This window comes from Cyprinodon tularosa, unplaced genomic scaffold (genome assembly GCF_016077235.1).
Source record: "Cyprinodon tularosa strain WSP-4 unplaced genomic scaffold, ASM1607723v1 ctg523, whole genome shotgun sequence".
Classification (NCBI taxonomy): Eukaryota; Metazoa; Chordata; class Actinopteri; order Cyprinodontiformes; family Cyprinodontidae; genus Cyprinodon; species Cyprinodon tularosa.
The window spans coordinates 343,683-360,107 of record NW_024039256.1 but is presented as its reverse complement, the minus strand read 5'-3'; the positions used below and the strand labels follow the sequence as shown (position 1 = coordinate 360,107).

The window sequence follows — 16,425 nt, the reverse complement described above, 5'->3', positions numbered from 1 at the left end:
GTGAGGCTAACCTTCCTCAGTGTGCTGATTCTTATCCTCCTGACAGGAGCATCATTCACTGCCAGAAAGGGTTCCATTGTTGAGCTTATCCTGGGCTGCAATCCTGGAGCTCAGCACCTGAGTCTAAATACTTGAGTGGTTATTTTTTTAGAGATTTCTATATTATTTCAGTCATTTGTGTATAATAATAGTTGATTGAGACAAAAATTATTTCACTGTTGTTGGAGGAACTGTAGAGAATAGGTTCTATCACTAATCATGTTTACCAGGTCATAAGTAATCAGAACAAACAACCAATGAGTCAGAATATTTTGTTAAGATTCAATAGGATCGGAATGAAGTGGTTATCCAACTGAGAGTGTTGGTTTATGCCATCTGACAATCCAATTAGCCTCCATGTAATGTGCTAGTTTTTTTTTTTTTTTTTGTTTGTTTTGTTTTTTCCCTGCTGCTTCCAAAAAATAAGGAAAAAACTTGTGTACCTGTCAATGTCATCCTGTAGTATAGGTGTGAGTGGAGCCCTCAAAGGCCCCGTCCACACGAAGTCAAACTCTGGCCTAAACGCACAAATTTTTCACCAAACCAGTCTCTCATTCATTCGTAGCCGGCTTCTCGGGGGTTTGTAAACAATTTTTTTTTTATTAAGCCTTCAGAGTGGGAAGATTTTGAAACGCCGTTTTCGCGTTTCCATCTTTAAGCTCTAACCGCATTTTTTTTTTTACACACATGCGTCATAGTTTTGCCTCTAAACACGCATGCGCAACACAGTATCACAACAACAATGGCGCCGTACTGTGTTGAATGGTTGCTGCTCATGCTACTCACCCTGCTGTCGGGCTTACAACAGAATCTTCTTCTTCTGGAATATCTCCAGGAAGAACAGAGCAATATAGACGACATAGTTCAGCACCTGAATTTGACTGAACCACGAAAATGGACCCGCAGGGCAACCATGTATAAATATTAGTGCGCATGCCCAACATTTCGTCGCCTATTTTTGCTTTGGCACCACAGCGCCACTTACAGGCCTGGCATACATTTTGCAGCGTTTTCATGCATTCGTGTGGACGATCACATTTATTTTACGTCTCCGTCTTTACGACAAACGTTCTGGAAAATATTAGTATTTCGTGTTCGTTTTGACTTCGTGTGGACGGGGCCTAATTGTCCACCATAAATGCCCACCCAAGACACATAAAAGACTCCACATTCACTTCACGATATCAGGTAAAAACGATAAACTAAAACAACTTACAGTAGAGCCATACCCAAACACCATACACTGAAGGCATAGCTACTTGAGGACATCAAATAGAGGCCAAGAAAGACTTTAGTTTAACCAGCTGATGAGAAAATATTAGTACTACAGTTAATACCATGTCACATGTCTCAAGTTTTCAAATCTAGGACCCGTGTTAGAGTCTGATTAACTCATAAAGTCAAAGTCTACAGCTCTGCCACAGAATGCTATTTTGTATGTTATGAGGAAGTCCCACAAACAGCATTTTGGGCTCCAATGTGGACGAACCATGAAAAGGTGTAGCAAGAAGCTTGTCTCCCTATTGAACTTCAACATGTCCACTTCAGAGGTCATCAAATGAGGAGAACAAGGCACACAGGAGTAAGGTTTGTTTATCTTGTTTTTTTTTTTATTGAAACAATAAAATCCTTATAATAGCAAAAAAAAAAAAAAACATTTTAATGTTAACATATTGTTGTCTGGGTGTGCATAGAGCCCCCTAGTGATTTACCACATTACATGTATTTGGTTTCTCACAAAATCAAAACTGAACACTCAAAGAAAAGGAAACAGCTGTACATGTTTGGCTCTAAACTGATTCCAGAAAGTAAAACCCAACTTCTGGAAAATACCCGGTGACTAGTCACCTCATAATACCACAGTTTTCCTGAAAGTAAGGTGACAGTTTCAGAAATATCAAAAACTGCTGTATAATCTGTGTGAACAATTTCAGTTAATGATTCATTCTGATAATGCAGCCATTAAGTTAATTTGTCAATGCTGTCATTTCTAAGGTCACATGATGTTAGATGAAGAAGAGGAAAGGAGGGACAAGTTGAAGATGTGAGCTAACAGACAGTCAGTTGATAGACTTAACGATCTGAGGACACATTTTTCCTACGAATCTTTGATGACAAGATTAATTTCCATCATCATAAAAGAAGGAACAGCTTGGGACAACCCTTGTCCTTCAGAACAAAACTTATTATAAAAAAGAAAAGTTGATATTGTATCTGAATCTAATGAATAACTGCTTCATTAGCATTTTTCTTTCTCATCAGACAACTTTTTTTTATCCATCCATCAATTTTCTAGCACGCTTATCCCGAATGGGGTCACAAGGGGTGCTGGTGACCAGCAGTCAAGGGGCAAGAGGCAGGATACACCCTGGACAGGTCGCCAGTCCATCGCAGGGCAACACAGAGGCAAACATTACAAACAACCATTCACACACACACTCACACCTAAGGGGGCTGTAGAGAAGCCAGTTAACCTAACATTCATGTTTTTGGACTTTGGGAGGAAGCCGGAGTACCCGGAGAGCACCCATGCATGCTCAGGGAGAACATGCAAACTCCATGCAGAAAGACCCTGGGCCGGGAATCAAACCCAGAACCTTCCTGCTGCAAGGCAGCAGTGCTACCCACTGCACCACTGAGCAGTGTGTAGCTTTTTTTTATTTTGGCAAAAATCTTGAGTAATACCTTCTTCCTCTATATTTTTATCAAATCAGATATCAGATGCTGTGAAGGTGTTTTACTTTCTGTGGTAAAAGTCTTGTCCGTTATATTTATCTTTAACTCTTCTGTTGGCCCTGAGAAACTAATTTGATTCAGCTTTGACACTGACAGAACTGCCAGTATTGATCAGCCATAGTTGCTGACACATGAAACCACAAACATCAGTTACTGAAGGCTGGAAAAAGAGCATTTCAACAATAATCCAGAGAGGACACGGTTATGGACCCATCTAGAAGTGTAAAGTTCGACATTTACCTGTATTTGTTCAGTACCTTTTTCTAAGTGAAAGGCATGTTTACACACTGCCATCATTTTCCACATCCAATAAATAAGTACTTAATTCAGGATTTTTCAGCTCTGATGCTTATTGACTGTTGGCAGAGATCTCGCAGAGAGTTGATCCCCTTTTGACTAAATCGGAGCCTGTTTGTTGGCTGTGAACAGAGCTAAATGTTGTCTGTCAGTGTCAGCGGTTAAAATAAGACAAGTAGGCTGTTTTTGTCATAAAAGTAGACTAATCGACTCCCTGTCTGATTCTTCTGCCCTTATTTCTCATGTCTTTTTCTCTCTGTTTTATGGCTTTCTTTTCTTTCTCTTGGTTCTCCCTCCATCCCTCTGTTTCTGTATGGCCTGTCTATAGGAGTGAGTGATGAGGGAAGGAAGGGGTCCATCCGTCACTGTGGATGTTAGGAGTGTTAGTGTGTGAGTGGGTGTCATCTGGCACTGGGTGGCCTCCCACTGATGTACGGGGAATCCGTCATGTCTTTCTGTCACAACAGCAGACATGCATGAGTGGACACATACAACCTGAAATACACATGGACCTAAACACACCAGTGTTCTTGATTAAACTGTGTGTAAAACTCACATTGTCATTTAAAGCTGTAAAGTAACATTTGTACCTGCTATGCTCCTGTAAAGCTAATTTAAGTGTTTTTGAGATAACTGAGTGGTCTGTCATCTCCCCCTACTGGCTATGGTAAAAAACAAAAAAAACAAAACACTTGCAAGTCTTGCGGCACGGTAACTTACCCTTGCGATACAACAACCAACTTGATGGCAGCCATATTAAGTTATTTGCATATATATCCCCACACATTGCGCTAGACTGTTTATAAAACATTATTTATTAGGTTTTTTTTTCTATTTTAGAGATTTATGACATAGATGAGCCAGTAGAAGAAAAAAAAAAAAGAAAACCTTTGTCAAACATGGAGAGGCTGAATCATCTGATGAGAGCAAAACAAAAAATTGTTCACTTAAGAGACATGCTTATTAAAGGTATTGTTTATTAAAGCAACAATTTGAAGTGAAAAGGCTAGTTTACATTACCTGATGTACAATACTACCCATCTCTTCATATATTCACCTGTGATGTGGTGCTCACAGAGTAACAGCACTATAGGTGTTGCGCGGGCAAGGGTAGTCAGTGTTTACAACAGTGCTTTTTTTTTAAAGTCTTAGGGAAAACGTCATTGAGAGATGCCATTGTGCTGTTTTAATCAAGTAGTGTTTCATGAAAAAAAAATAATATTTGTATTTTAATTGAAATATTATATTATACTCTCAAATTAAATCAATGTTTTTAAAGCAAATTAGTCTAATAAAGCATCACAAAAACTTTCAACGGAACAAAAGTTCAAAGAAAAATGAACGATTCGTTTATACAGCTGCTTTCTATAAGCATTCTCACATCCATGTTTTTTCCTCTTGCTTTTGATTTTAGAGTTTTAATGTATATGTTTATTTATTTATATATTTGTTTATTTGTCACAGACAGTAATCATTCATGAATATTTCTTTAAATGTGTCAGTATTATTGTAGCTATGAAGTTTTCAACTATGAAACTATCAAAGTTTTCAACTTTGGTCCCTGGGCAAGTTGTATAATGCCAACAACAATTATATAAAAGTTATAAAACGAACATAGAACATTTTTAAAGATTACAAGGGCGGGTCATACAGTTCAAACAGAGGCATTAGCATAAATATATACAGATGTTTAAAACGTGTACAGATATTACATGTATGTATTTACATATGTATGTCTAAAAAACTAGTGGGTTGAGAGAAAAAGGACACATGAATAATGCAAACCAACATAAAAAGTTAACTGCAATAAAATTGCTGAAAAGAAAAATGTGACAGTGGCGTTGGATGTAGGAGTTGGCCCTGAAATCGAAGGATTGATGGTTCAAGCCCCGACTCCAACTTTCAGTGTCGTTATGTCTTTGGGCAAGACACTTCACCTGCATTCTCTACTGATAGTGGTCTACGGCAGTCTACGGCAGCCCCGCTTCTGTCAGTGAGCCCCAGGGCAGCTGTGGCTACAATGTAGCTTGCCACCATCAGTGTGTGAGTGTGTGAGTGTGTGCGTGAATGGGTGAATGACTGAATGTAGTGTAAAGCGCTTTGGTCAAGTCTCCTCACTTGAATAAAGGCGCTATATAAGTACATGCCATTTACCATAAAATCACAGAAAAAAAAAAGATCAAAATAAAAAAAAAATACTGTCTATAACAAAATTTTTTTTTTTTCAAATAGTTCTAAAAAGCCAAAGGCTTGTTTGGAAAAAAAAAAAAAGTCAGCCTAAAAGAGGGGGGGTGCGTACCGGTAATTTGCTTATTTGTTCAGTTCAGTGCCTCTTTAGCTTCCAATGGGAAACGGAATCTGTCTTGCAGCCTGGCATTTCATATATGCAGCAGAACATATAAAACATTAACATATTAAACATCACACTCATAAAAAAGCACAAAAGAAATTATAACAAAAGAATTTGAAGAACCCAGAAATTTAGAATCCTGATTGCTGTGAATCCAAAAGAGTGGTTCCTTTTTGTCATAGGAAGCGTAAGAAGCTGTAACCCCAACTTCAGAGGGTGGTCTGAGAATTCTTGGCAAACCTAATTATCTTTTTTTCTGCTTTAACAATTTTGAACATTGTTCAATTGTTGGTTACAAAACCAATCAAGGATTGAAACAAAAGAAAAATGATTCAATAATAGCCATATAAAACAGGCTCACATTTTTCACAAACATATTTAAGTTCCTTAAAAAAAAAAACTATAAAATATATTAACAACTGCAAATGACATATCAAAATATTCTGTTTGTTTTCATAGAAAGCCCTGGCATTTATGTTGAAGATGTGTTTGTCTGTGTATCGTTACCATAATGTCTGATGTAATAATTTTGACAAAATAGAAGATTTTTAATAACATTGCAAAAAGGACAGGTGGGTAGAGTACCCAAAAATTTAGAGTAGCATTACTTTAAAATTGTTGTACTCAAGCAAAAGTAAAAAAGCATTCAGTAAAAATGCTACTTGAGTTCTGAGTAATAGTTGGATACTAACATCAGATTTAAAGTTTAGAAATGATGCTGACAATTTTTTTAGTGCACTTTACTTTATGTGCAAGTTCTGTAATTTAAAAAACTCAAATGCCCAAATAAATATCATAAATTTAAACTTTTAATATCTATTGTTTACTTTATGTTTACCTGATTTTGGAATAGTTCAATTTAATCACAGAGGACATAGTAGTCAGAGAGTGTTAAAAGAATATAACTCAAGTAAAAAGAGAAAGTACGGCACAGTAAACCTTCTCCTAAAGGTACAATTTCACCATATTGTTCATCAGGTAAATGTAACTGAGTAAATGGAAGTTATTACAATCAACCTCTGGCAATAAGTAGTTATTCTATGAAAGCTGAAATCTATTTTAAAACTCTTGCTACTGGGGAAAACTAATCTGTCTATTTAACTGTATACTGCTTTCAGTATTTTCTTCTGACTGCTGAAAACTATTCCACAGAACCCTTCCTCAGCTCCATCTCCATTAGGGGAATGATTCGACTTTATAGAGAGAGACCTTTACAAATTATACAAAATAATAATTCATTTTTGGTTTGACTGCAGATTACAGTAAGTACATTGAATAAATAACAAATTGCTTGTAATATGTCCGCTGATATTGCATTTCCTACCTTACCTGTAAACTGACAGATTAAGCAAAGCCTAACATATTGATTATGTAATTATTCCGTCTTCTTTCCATCTGCTCCTGCAGACTGAAAAGCTCCATTTTAAGATATATCTACATTTTCATAAAATGATCAAATAACTCTTAGAAATATGTTATTTTCTAGTTCAGAGTCTGAATTCACATCTTACTTTATATTATATAATATTTTGAATCCATGTTAAGGCATGTCAGCTTGGGTTTAATTAAACAGGGAGTTTAAAACATGACCCAAAAACAAGGTGTGTGCACCTGAGGCATACATTTAGGTTATGGGTGATTTGAAATACTAAAAGAGATCTTCTGAGTTGAAAAGAGAAAGTAAGAGAGGCACACTCAGTCCAATACCTCCTTCTTGTTTTGAGCATCTCCTGCTGAGCACTGGAGGAACTGCATCATTGATAATGATGTCTGAGCTGTTTCGAACACGGAGAAAGAAAAGTTAATTTATAGTGTTTGTAGAACATGAAGGCCAAAACTGGTTTAGAGTTTTGGATGTAAAGGAAAGAGAAAGGCGGGTTGACTGGCATCCTCATGATAAACAGGAAATAATCTGTCGAAGCCTCTCAGAGCTTTTTCATAGTCATCTGTGCAGACAGATGTGCATCTGCCCCTTGTGTGCCTGCAGTGTGTGTAAATGATGGCTAATTGTGTGTTATCCCATTAAGCTTCACAGCGGCTGGCAAGATGAGACTTGCTGGATTCTTGCAATAGAAAAGCTTTCATTTTGAGAATAATTAAACACTTTATGGCAGTAAACCTTTGATTAGTCACTTTATGAAATACATTTGATCAGTGGAACCTCATTTACCAAACCCTTAATTTTATAGCTTTGTCTTCAAATGCAGGGTAAAAATTTGGAAGGTCTGTCTTAATTTTGTATTTATCTCATTTTTATCTCAGTCGCTCTGTTTATTTTCTGTCAGGGTTAGATTAGTACTACATCTTCATTATTTGAAACAGCTTGTCGTGTATGAACTGCTACACCATGAAGATCCAATAGAGACTGTTGGTTGAACTGAATAAGCAAACAAGCAGCTATCAGGTCCCCCCTGCACTTGATGATGCCATCGCTCACCTGCTTTAACAAACCAACTGTCATTTAGACAAGGCAGACAACATGAGAGGATCATTTTCCTTGACATCTCTGGTGTATTTAACAGAATTCAGCCTGATTTAGTTTGTCAGAAACTCCAGAACAATTTCAAAAAGAGGCATCAAAAAAGGCGTGGATTAAAGAAAACCTGACAAACAGACCACAGTTTGTGAGACTTAATGGTAACGTGGCTTAGCAGGTTTCAGTGTGGTTTTAAAGCTGGTAAAAAGATTAATTCTATTACTTAGTAAGAAGCACCTGAAGCGGATTTACATTCTTTTTGTCAAAATGGGCTTTAAAGATCTGTCCCACATGCAGAGAACCACTCAGAGACCAAGGGTAAAAGTTAACAGGTTTATCGAAGGCTGGCAAAAAAAAAAAATGACGGAGAGAGTTGTTCTGCTGGGTAATAATGTTGGAACTCAGCTGACTGGTGAACCGGAACTGGAAACTCTGCAGGTAAGATCACAATGATCAGTTCAGGGACCGTGAGAAAAAAAGACTGAGGCTTGTATTATATTTTGCTGGAGAGGCACTCTTTGGGGGGTTCTTGGTCATTCATTGGATCCAGTTTGTGGGGTTTAATTCAGAGAAGAAGGAACTTGTTGGAGAGTGGACAGGCAGCCTAACGTTCGACCCAGAGGAGTAAAGGAGCGGACTGTCACCTGGTTTTCTATAAGTGGACTTGAACGGATCATGTGGAGGTTTCTTCTTGCTCAGTGTGACTCAGATAATCCTTCCAGGGGGGTAGAAGGTCCAGGCTTATCCAGTGTTTCAGGAAGGCTTCCTGCCGAGAACAAAAACAAAGCAAGCTTAGACTCTGAGAGACAAGACTAAGGTTAGACTCTGCTAATCTCAGTATGGCGAGAGTACCCAATACTGGCAAACACTCTGGCGTGGAGGTAGTGACAGCCCGCTGCTCAAATACTCCTCTGCTAATGAGAAGAAAAACAAAAAAACAACCCACACAAACTGGAATCCTAACACTTTGTTCATGTTTTGCCTAAATGAAAAATAATGTAATTAATGACAGGGAAACTTTTTGAGTGGTAAACAATATTTTCCCTTTATAAAAAGCCAGTGAACTAAACATTTAACATTGGATTAGCCTATTCAGAGTGATCCACATATAGGAAAAAGGTTTCATTCTGGTCACATTTGACCAGAACGCCTCTGTATTTAATGTTTACTGTACATAGCTAGTGCAAAACAACTTCCTCACTTCTTCGTCTCAACAATGGTTTTCTTCTTGGACCAATCTGGACAGACTTGTATGACATTTAGCTCAGTATCTTTACAGCTTATTTGAAGTTAGCATATTTCATTCATTCAACAAGTTTTATTTTCAAACACTAACTGATCATTTATCTGGTTTCAGACACACTAACTTTATCACAAGTATCTAGTTTAATTAACTGGATTAATCTATTAATGATCCTGGTGGTGGTCTGGATGATATGGAAGATATTGATCAGGCATTGCTGCCTGCACACTTACACACAAACAGGCACGGTTATAGTAATCTGATTACACTTTCTAAAACACAGCAGACTTCTAGGCTCCACTTTGCTCTAATGGAGCTAAAGTAATAAGTGGCAAAGAAATGAATGGCTGCCTAAGTGAATGGATGTGTAATTAAAGAACGGGGCGATACAATCGATGTAATTAGCTTGTTTATGTGTTGTATAAGTGTTGGGTGCAGGACGGACGGACAGAGGGAGAGAGAAAAGAGATAGAAGTCAGTGAGATGGAGTAGAAGAGACTAAGTAATACAGAGAGAGTAAGTAAAGTCCTTATTCAGGCCTTTTTCCTACTCATCTGTCACATCAAGGCTCCAGATCAATCCTGTAAATTGGTCCGGTTCTTGACAAGGTTACCAAATGATGGAGAAACAGAGAGAAAGTAAAGAGAAGGAGACGCAGAATGTAAGACGGAAAAGGCAATAAGACAAAGAGAGAGGAGGGCAGAGGAAGAATGGTGGGGAAGTTGTAATGTACTGTAGATGTTACACGTTTCAGCTGGGTTGAAACAATTGTAACAATTGATGTGTATCGATGTCTCAACTTCTCCCTGTCTTCTAAGAGGAAACCCTGTAAAAATGAATAGCTTCAGTGAATGAAGGAAAAAACGCCGTCTTCTTCCCCAAAGTCTCTGAGGAACGAGGGGGCGGGTCTCCTCCCCTTATACCTCCTGGTGAAACGCTGTCTGAATTTTGTTTACTTTTTTTTCTTTTTTGATTTAAGCAAAGAGGTATTTCAGTTAATTTCTGTCTAAAAAAACAAAAAAACACACAATTATATTACAATAGAATCTTAATAATTTTAATAATGACTTATACTCTGACATTGTAAATGACCCCTCACACCCCTACCATGGACTGTTTACATTTGATCACTGCTGCACTTAAAGAATGATGGAAATGTCATGAGAGCTGTAGTGAATGAAATTTCGTTTTGTATACAAAAAATGTTTAAGACACTTAGACAAATTTTATTGACCTTTTGTACACAAAAGGTCAATAAAATTTGTCTAAGTGTCTTAAACATTTTTTTCTTAACTGTATACATAAATAATGATCCAAATCTTGCCCTTTATGATGTATCACATAGAGATGTCTAAACATGTGTGCAAGCTGAAGGCCGATAGAGGCGTCAATAAACCAAGAGCAGGGTGAAAGATTCTGTTTGATCAATGTATGTTGTCTGAATCATTGCTTCCAGATTCAGAAAATGCTCTGCCTGCTTAGCGAAAAGTCGTGTACATGAGCAATTGAGTTTGTCATCATTTGTCATTGAGGCTGCACTTGATCTGTAACCCTGTCTTAATGAAATGTGAAACCCATTTTCTCCCATTCCCATATGGGCTAGGGGCACTGCTGGAGCAACAATATATAAGTAATAATAAAGAAAAATTAAGTTGAGAGTCTCTGTAAATGTTTTCTGCCAAAAGCCGATTCCTACATATTTGTATTTGTGTGTTTTACAGGAACACTTCACACCGGAGTGTAAGTTTAAAGAGAGCGTCTTTGAGAACTACTACGTCACCTACTCGTCCATCCTGTACAGACAAACCCAATCGGGGCGAGCCTGGTACATCGGCATCAACCGGGACGGACAAGTCATGAAGGGGAACCGCGTCAAGAAGACCAAGGGTGCTGCTCACTTCCTACCCAAGCTAATTGAAGGTACCAAGGTCAAAAAGCATCTATAACACAACCTTATTTTATCTTCAGTTCTTTACTGGGTTTTCAAAAAGCTTTAACTTCTCTACATTTAAAATAAGAATTTATACAGCTGTGCCTCATAAAGATGATAGTTGCACATTTAAGAAAAGCTGTTGTTTTTTAGCCTGTATTCCTTCCTTGCTCTGTAGCCTTTACTTAAAGGGGAACAAGTTTTTTTTACATTGGCCCCTTGATTTTACGTTACTACATAATGTTCTACTCACCCATGTTAGTTTAATGTCATTTGGAGCTGTTTTGAAGATATTCGGTTAGGTTATATCCAAGTAACATCTTCCTATGGGCAAAGAGTTGAAGACACAAGCTACACTGTTCATAATTTATTCTTTATGGTACGCCAGCATTCATAACATGTAGGCGAATCTCTGTCCCCCAGACATCCGCGGTTATATTTTATATATTTATATTTTTTAAAACAAAGCGGAGTGTGTATGACGTCATCCGCCCGCCAGACTGGAGTTTTGACAGGCAACCCGGGCCACAGGCGATTACGCTCTACTCCTTCAATTAGCTAATCTGAATCGTTCAATTCCATTTCGAGAGCGAGATCATCTGTGGTAGTAGCACTAGACATCTTCCAGGCATGTGAGTAAAACTAGCAGCAGTTCAGCGGACAGGATGAATGAATGGTAGCCGGCGCGCGGATGACGTCATACACACTCCGCTTTGTGTTTAAAAAAATATAAATATAAAAAATATAACCGCGGATGTCTGGGGGACAGTTATTTGTCTACATGTTATGAATGCTGGCGTACCATAAATGATAAATTATGAACAGTGTAGTTTGTGCCTTCAACCCTTTGCCCATAGGAAGACGTTATACTGGATTACAAAACTGAATATCTTCGAAACAGCTCCAAATGACACAAAACTAATATGGGTGAGAAGAACATTATATAATAACATAAAATCGAGTGGCTAATTTAAAAAAAAAAAACGGTGTTACCCTTTAAGCTGATGGCAAGATGCTAAAGTCTCAAAACAGTAGGTGGAGCCCATTTGAATTGGTTAGTTTTCTGGCACAAACCACTGGTTTTGTACAAATGTTTTTTAATCGTATTTATCTACTCAAAGCTAAGCTTGATGTCTGTCTCATATCAATTTGCTTTTGGAACTGCACATTCAGTCCAAGGTTTAACCAACTGACTCGCAGGGTTCCCTGCAGATGTTTGATAATTGGTGAGGATCTTTAGCTAGAACCAACAAACACCCGAGGCACCTGCTCTCACTGAAAGTTTAGAATAGACATAGACTAAGACAGTTGGAAGCCAGATCTTCTTATTCTCTGTCATTTCTTGCATTCATTCTTTTTTCGTCCATCCTCGTGTCCTTTCTCTCTTCCTTCCTTCCTCTTCTATGCATTTGTTATTTCTTACTCTCTTTGTTTTTCTTCCTCTTTACAACTTTATTAGTATCCATTTCTTACTTTCTTCTTTGTCTTTTGTTATTTCCTTTCTTCTGTGATTTCTTTCTTTTTTTATTGTATAATTTCTTCTTTCTTTCCAGCATTATGTCCTTAACTTTCTTCATGTCATACCCTTCGTTTTCTTCAGCTTGTCCTTATCATGTCCTTACTATCTTCCTTTTCTTCTTCCTTGTACTCTTAATTTCTTTTTTTTTTAATTATTATTATTCAGATGTAAACTAGAGAAAGTTGCCAGATCTGTTCCAGGAAACCCAGAAAACTAATACATTCTCACAATCTATACCATTAAAGATAATTCCTACATATAGAAAGAATTATGTAAGAAGGTTCTTCAATAACAAGCTATATAAGAAATTGGCTAAAGGATGACATTGTATTTCTTTCCAATCTGGGACAAAAGCTGTGATGACTTCAATTATGTCCTTCTCAGTTTTAATAATGCTTCCATCTCTTTATATTTTTTCTACCCAGTGGCGATGTACAGGGAGCCCTCCTTACATGATGTTGCTGAACAGAGTCCACCTAGAAAAACACCCAAGACCTCCAGTGACTCACCTGTGCTTAACAACGGCAAGAAAGATGCTCAGTCCAAAACCAAAACCTCCTCTTCCTAGCACTGAGAGACACAGAGGGTGAACAATCTAGGGTGACAGTCACCAGCGGACATCTAAAGGACATCGTTGATGCAAACTTCAACCTCTTGCCTGGGATCTGAACCTGAAGCTTTCTGGTGTTAAAGCGTCAATGCAGGGAGAAGTTTGAGAAGGGGGAAGTCCCCCCTTTTTCTTCTTAGACCTCTACCACACCAGCTCTCCACCTTCTTATTAAAGAGCGCTCTACGGTCAGCTGAACCTGGGGTGTATAAGCAATAACTCAGTATAGAGCTGAACAGTGGCCTAGTGTTTTAAAGCATGTCACCACAGCCTGTTTCACCAGCTGGAAGGACGCCCTCCAGCCGTCATGCCAGCGAGAATTCCTCCGGTCAACCAAATATCCCAGCAAGGTCTTCCTGGTTTCGCCGTGATGGGTGCAATGAGAAAATCTGCACATTTTTCACAAATGGCTTTTTATTTCCCTGCAGGGTTTTCTGCTAATGTTAGCTTGACACAAAGCCATGTTAAAGTAAGGCTGTCACACTGTTTCATCTCTACAGCCATCTGCTCTGTCCACATCTTCCGTTTGCGTCAGCGACTTTCAGAGATGGCCTAGATCTTGTCAGCCATGTTTGTGTGTGTGTGTCTAAACATATGAAACTTCTTTTCCCTCATCTTTAGCACCATTTGATTTGTGATCTGGTGTTCTTAAGTAAAAAACTTAATTCTGTGATCATTACAACATGCACACCAGCACTGGTGCATTGATATACTCACACAGTGACAGGTGTGTATTTTCTGGGAGATGATGAAGATATGACGGGTAGTAATTGTAATAGCATTGAAAAAAGCCTTTCTTTTGCACAAACCCTCAAGCGCCACATAGCATCTGCGTGTCATCGTCTTTGACTTAAAATATGCAGAATAGTATCTTTCATAATTAAATTCCAACTGTGCTACAAATCTAAGTTATGTTTTATATGCAGATAAAGAGCCAAAATGTAAAATATGTTTTTTTATATTACCAATCCAAGTTATTCTGCTAAATTTTTAACTCTAATTTAGCCCTATTTTATGTTTTTTGCTTAATTTTATTGATATTTGAAAACTATGTTATGTAGTTTGGTTCCACATGTTGTTGACGTCTAAATTTGCTGATGTAAGAAAGGTAAGAGGAGGCTAAAATGGTAAATTATCAAGCATATTTCACATTTAAACTATGAGATTAGAGCAGTGTTGCATTTCTTTTCAGTTTACCTGCTGTGCCCAACACTCAGAGAGAAAAAAAATTCTCAGTTATAAGTATAGCTAACTTTTTTGCCCTAACAAGTCAAAGACTCAAGGTAACGATTCAGTGGATAGAACGTAATGGCCATTGAGAGTCAAGCTACCAATTACACAGATGAGCTAACAACTATTCAGTGGAGATAGTTGTTTCTCAGAGTAAAATAAGAATACAGCCCATCTTAAAGCTGTACAGAGTCAATAGATATTCTTAAATCTGAGCTAACATCTACACAGGCAGGAGCGCTGTTCAAATTCAGTTTCACACTCCAAAGGTTAGAAGTACGTGGCTGTGATATTAGACTGGCTAAACTTCACAAGGTTTTTCTGCCCTCACCTCAGTATAACGGTTATCACCCTCAGCCACCTTAATATTCAATGTTTCAGCAATGCAAACTTTAATGTCTCTTATAACAGATCTATGCTCTTCCCCTAACTTTAGTCATCCTGTGAGCCCCAAGTTTGCTGACATTTAAACATTATTAATACAATTCGGAACTTACCTATGTCTTTTTAATAGGTTTTACAACAAGTACCAAAGTTTCTTAACAAAGAGGTAAAAGGCCAAATGGATAAAGCACACTATAAACAATATATTTTTTTTCATATTAAATTTCCTGGGTAATACTGTATGCCCAGTGGGGTAATTGCTTATAGCCTAATGGTAATGTGCTACAGAAAACAAAGAGAGTGCCATATGTTCAGGAACTGGTTGTAAAGCAACACAAAAGATCTGGATGATGAAAAATGGGTCGGATAAAGGAGGCAAAGGACATTTTAGAAAGGGTAATTAGCGATGAAATGCAGAACAAAAAGAAATTAAAGAGGGATTTATTGCGCCGGACGGATGCACGTTTTTGCACGCCTGTCCTTTCATGCATAATCCTCTGGTCCCTTGATCCTATGGTTGTAAATAATTAAAAGTGATAACCCGTTCGAGCAAAGCATTGAGCAAAATACTCTGTTATCTTGGAGATAAAGGAAATTGAAAGCAGTAAGTTGATGAACAAATATTAAAGAAATTAAATCTATTAAGAGATAAAATGTGTAGGCAAGAAGGGCTTAAAAAAATTAAAAATATATATTTTCTCCAGTACAGATGCTTTTACACTCACTTTCACACTAAAGGCCTTTATTTAATCACTTAAACAGACCTTTGGGATGGTTGTGTTTAAGCACACAGCCCCAATGATCTCTTTATCCAGTCATAGCAAATTATTTGTGATTTATGAATACTTTATAAAATAAGGTTCTAGCATGCTAGAGATATATTAGTTGGATATAATGTAATATTTTTTTTATGAATATGACCATCTAAGAGATTTTATATAACATTTTTCCAAGGTTTGGAAGTCTGTGTAGTAGATTTCCAAGACTGTTTATTAGTCATGAAGTTTGATGTGTGTTTAAAAGAAAGAATTAAAAGTAAACCTGCTAAGGGCTAAAGCTCTTTTTTAAGGGAATTATGTGTGTTATGCAGTGAATACTGTAAGGAATTGTTTATTTCAAACAGATAGCATTTAGGACTCAATTTATAGGTTTTATCAAATACTTTTTATAATACATTATGTGTGGTAATCAGAGATGGCAAAAGTACTCACTTTCTGTACTTGAGTAAAAGTACAGATACTTGTGTTAAAAAATACTCTGGTAAAAGTGGAAGTACTGATTAAACTTCTTTACTCAAGTAAAAGTAACAAAGTACAGGCTTATAAATTTACTTAAAGTATAAAAGTAAAAGTAGAAACCACTTTTTTCATGCCGTTGCCTACATTTTAAATTGATGTCAGCCAATAGGACTAGATCTCCGATGTGTTCATTTTCAATCATCTCGTCGTCCATACTACTATGCTAACGCCACCGCCACCAAGCTGCAATGATTTGCCGCAAATGAATACCGCGGAATCTGTCGATTCATCTTGTAGTGGTGCATCAAATGCAACGTAGATTCCCATCCAATTAGATTGAATTTGGTATTGATGACGTGAAAAATAATAACGGTAA

At 37.4% G+C, this 16,425-nt stretch overlaps 1 protein-coding gene across 4 annotated transcripts in view; it reads left to right on the top strand.

Annotated features, from left to right (window-relative positions):
- fgf11a (fibroblast growth factor 11a) overlaps nucleotides 1-16,118 on the top strand; it is a 122,915-nt gene extending 106,797 nt beyond the window's left edge. For 3 of the 4 annotated variants that reach the window (XM_038304006.1, XM_038304007.1, XM_038304004.1), the window contains 2 exons: nucleotides 10,863-11,061; nucleotides 13,016-13,158. In XM_038304006.1, the coding sequence (XP_038159934.1) occupies nucleotides 10,863-11,061; nucleotides 13,016-13,158 (342 nt within the window). Of the gene's footprint in view, nucleotides 1-10,862; nucleotides 11,062-13,015 lie in introns of all 4 variants that reach the window. The other variant, XM_038304005.1, reaches the window with a different exon arrangement.
- Nucleotides 16,119-16,425: the final 307 nt, after the last annotated feature.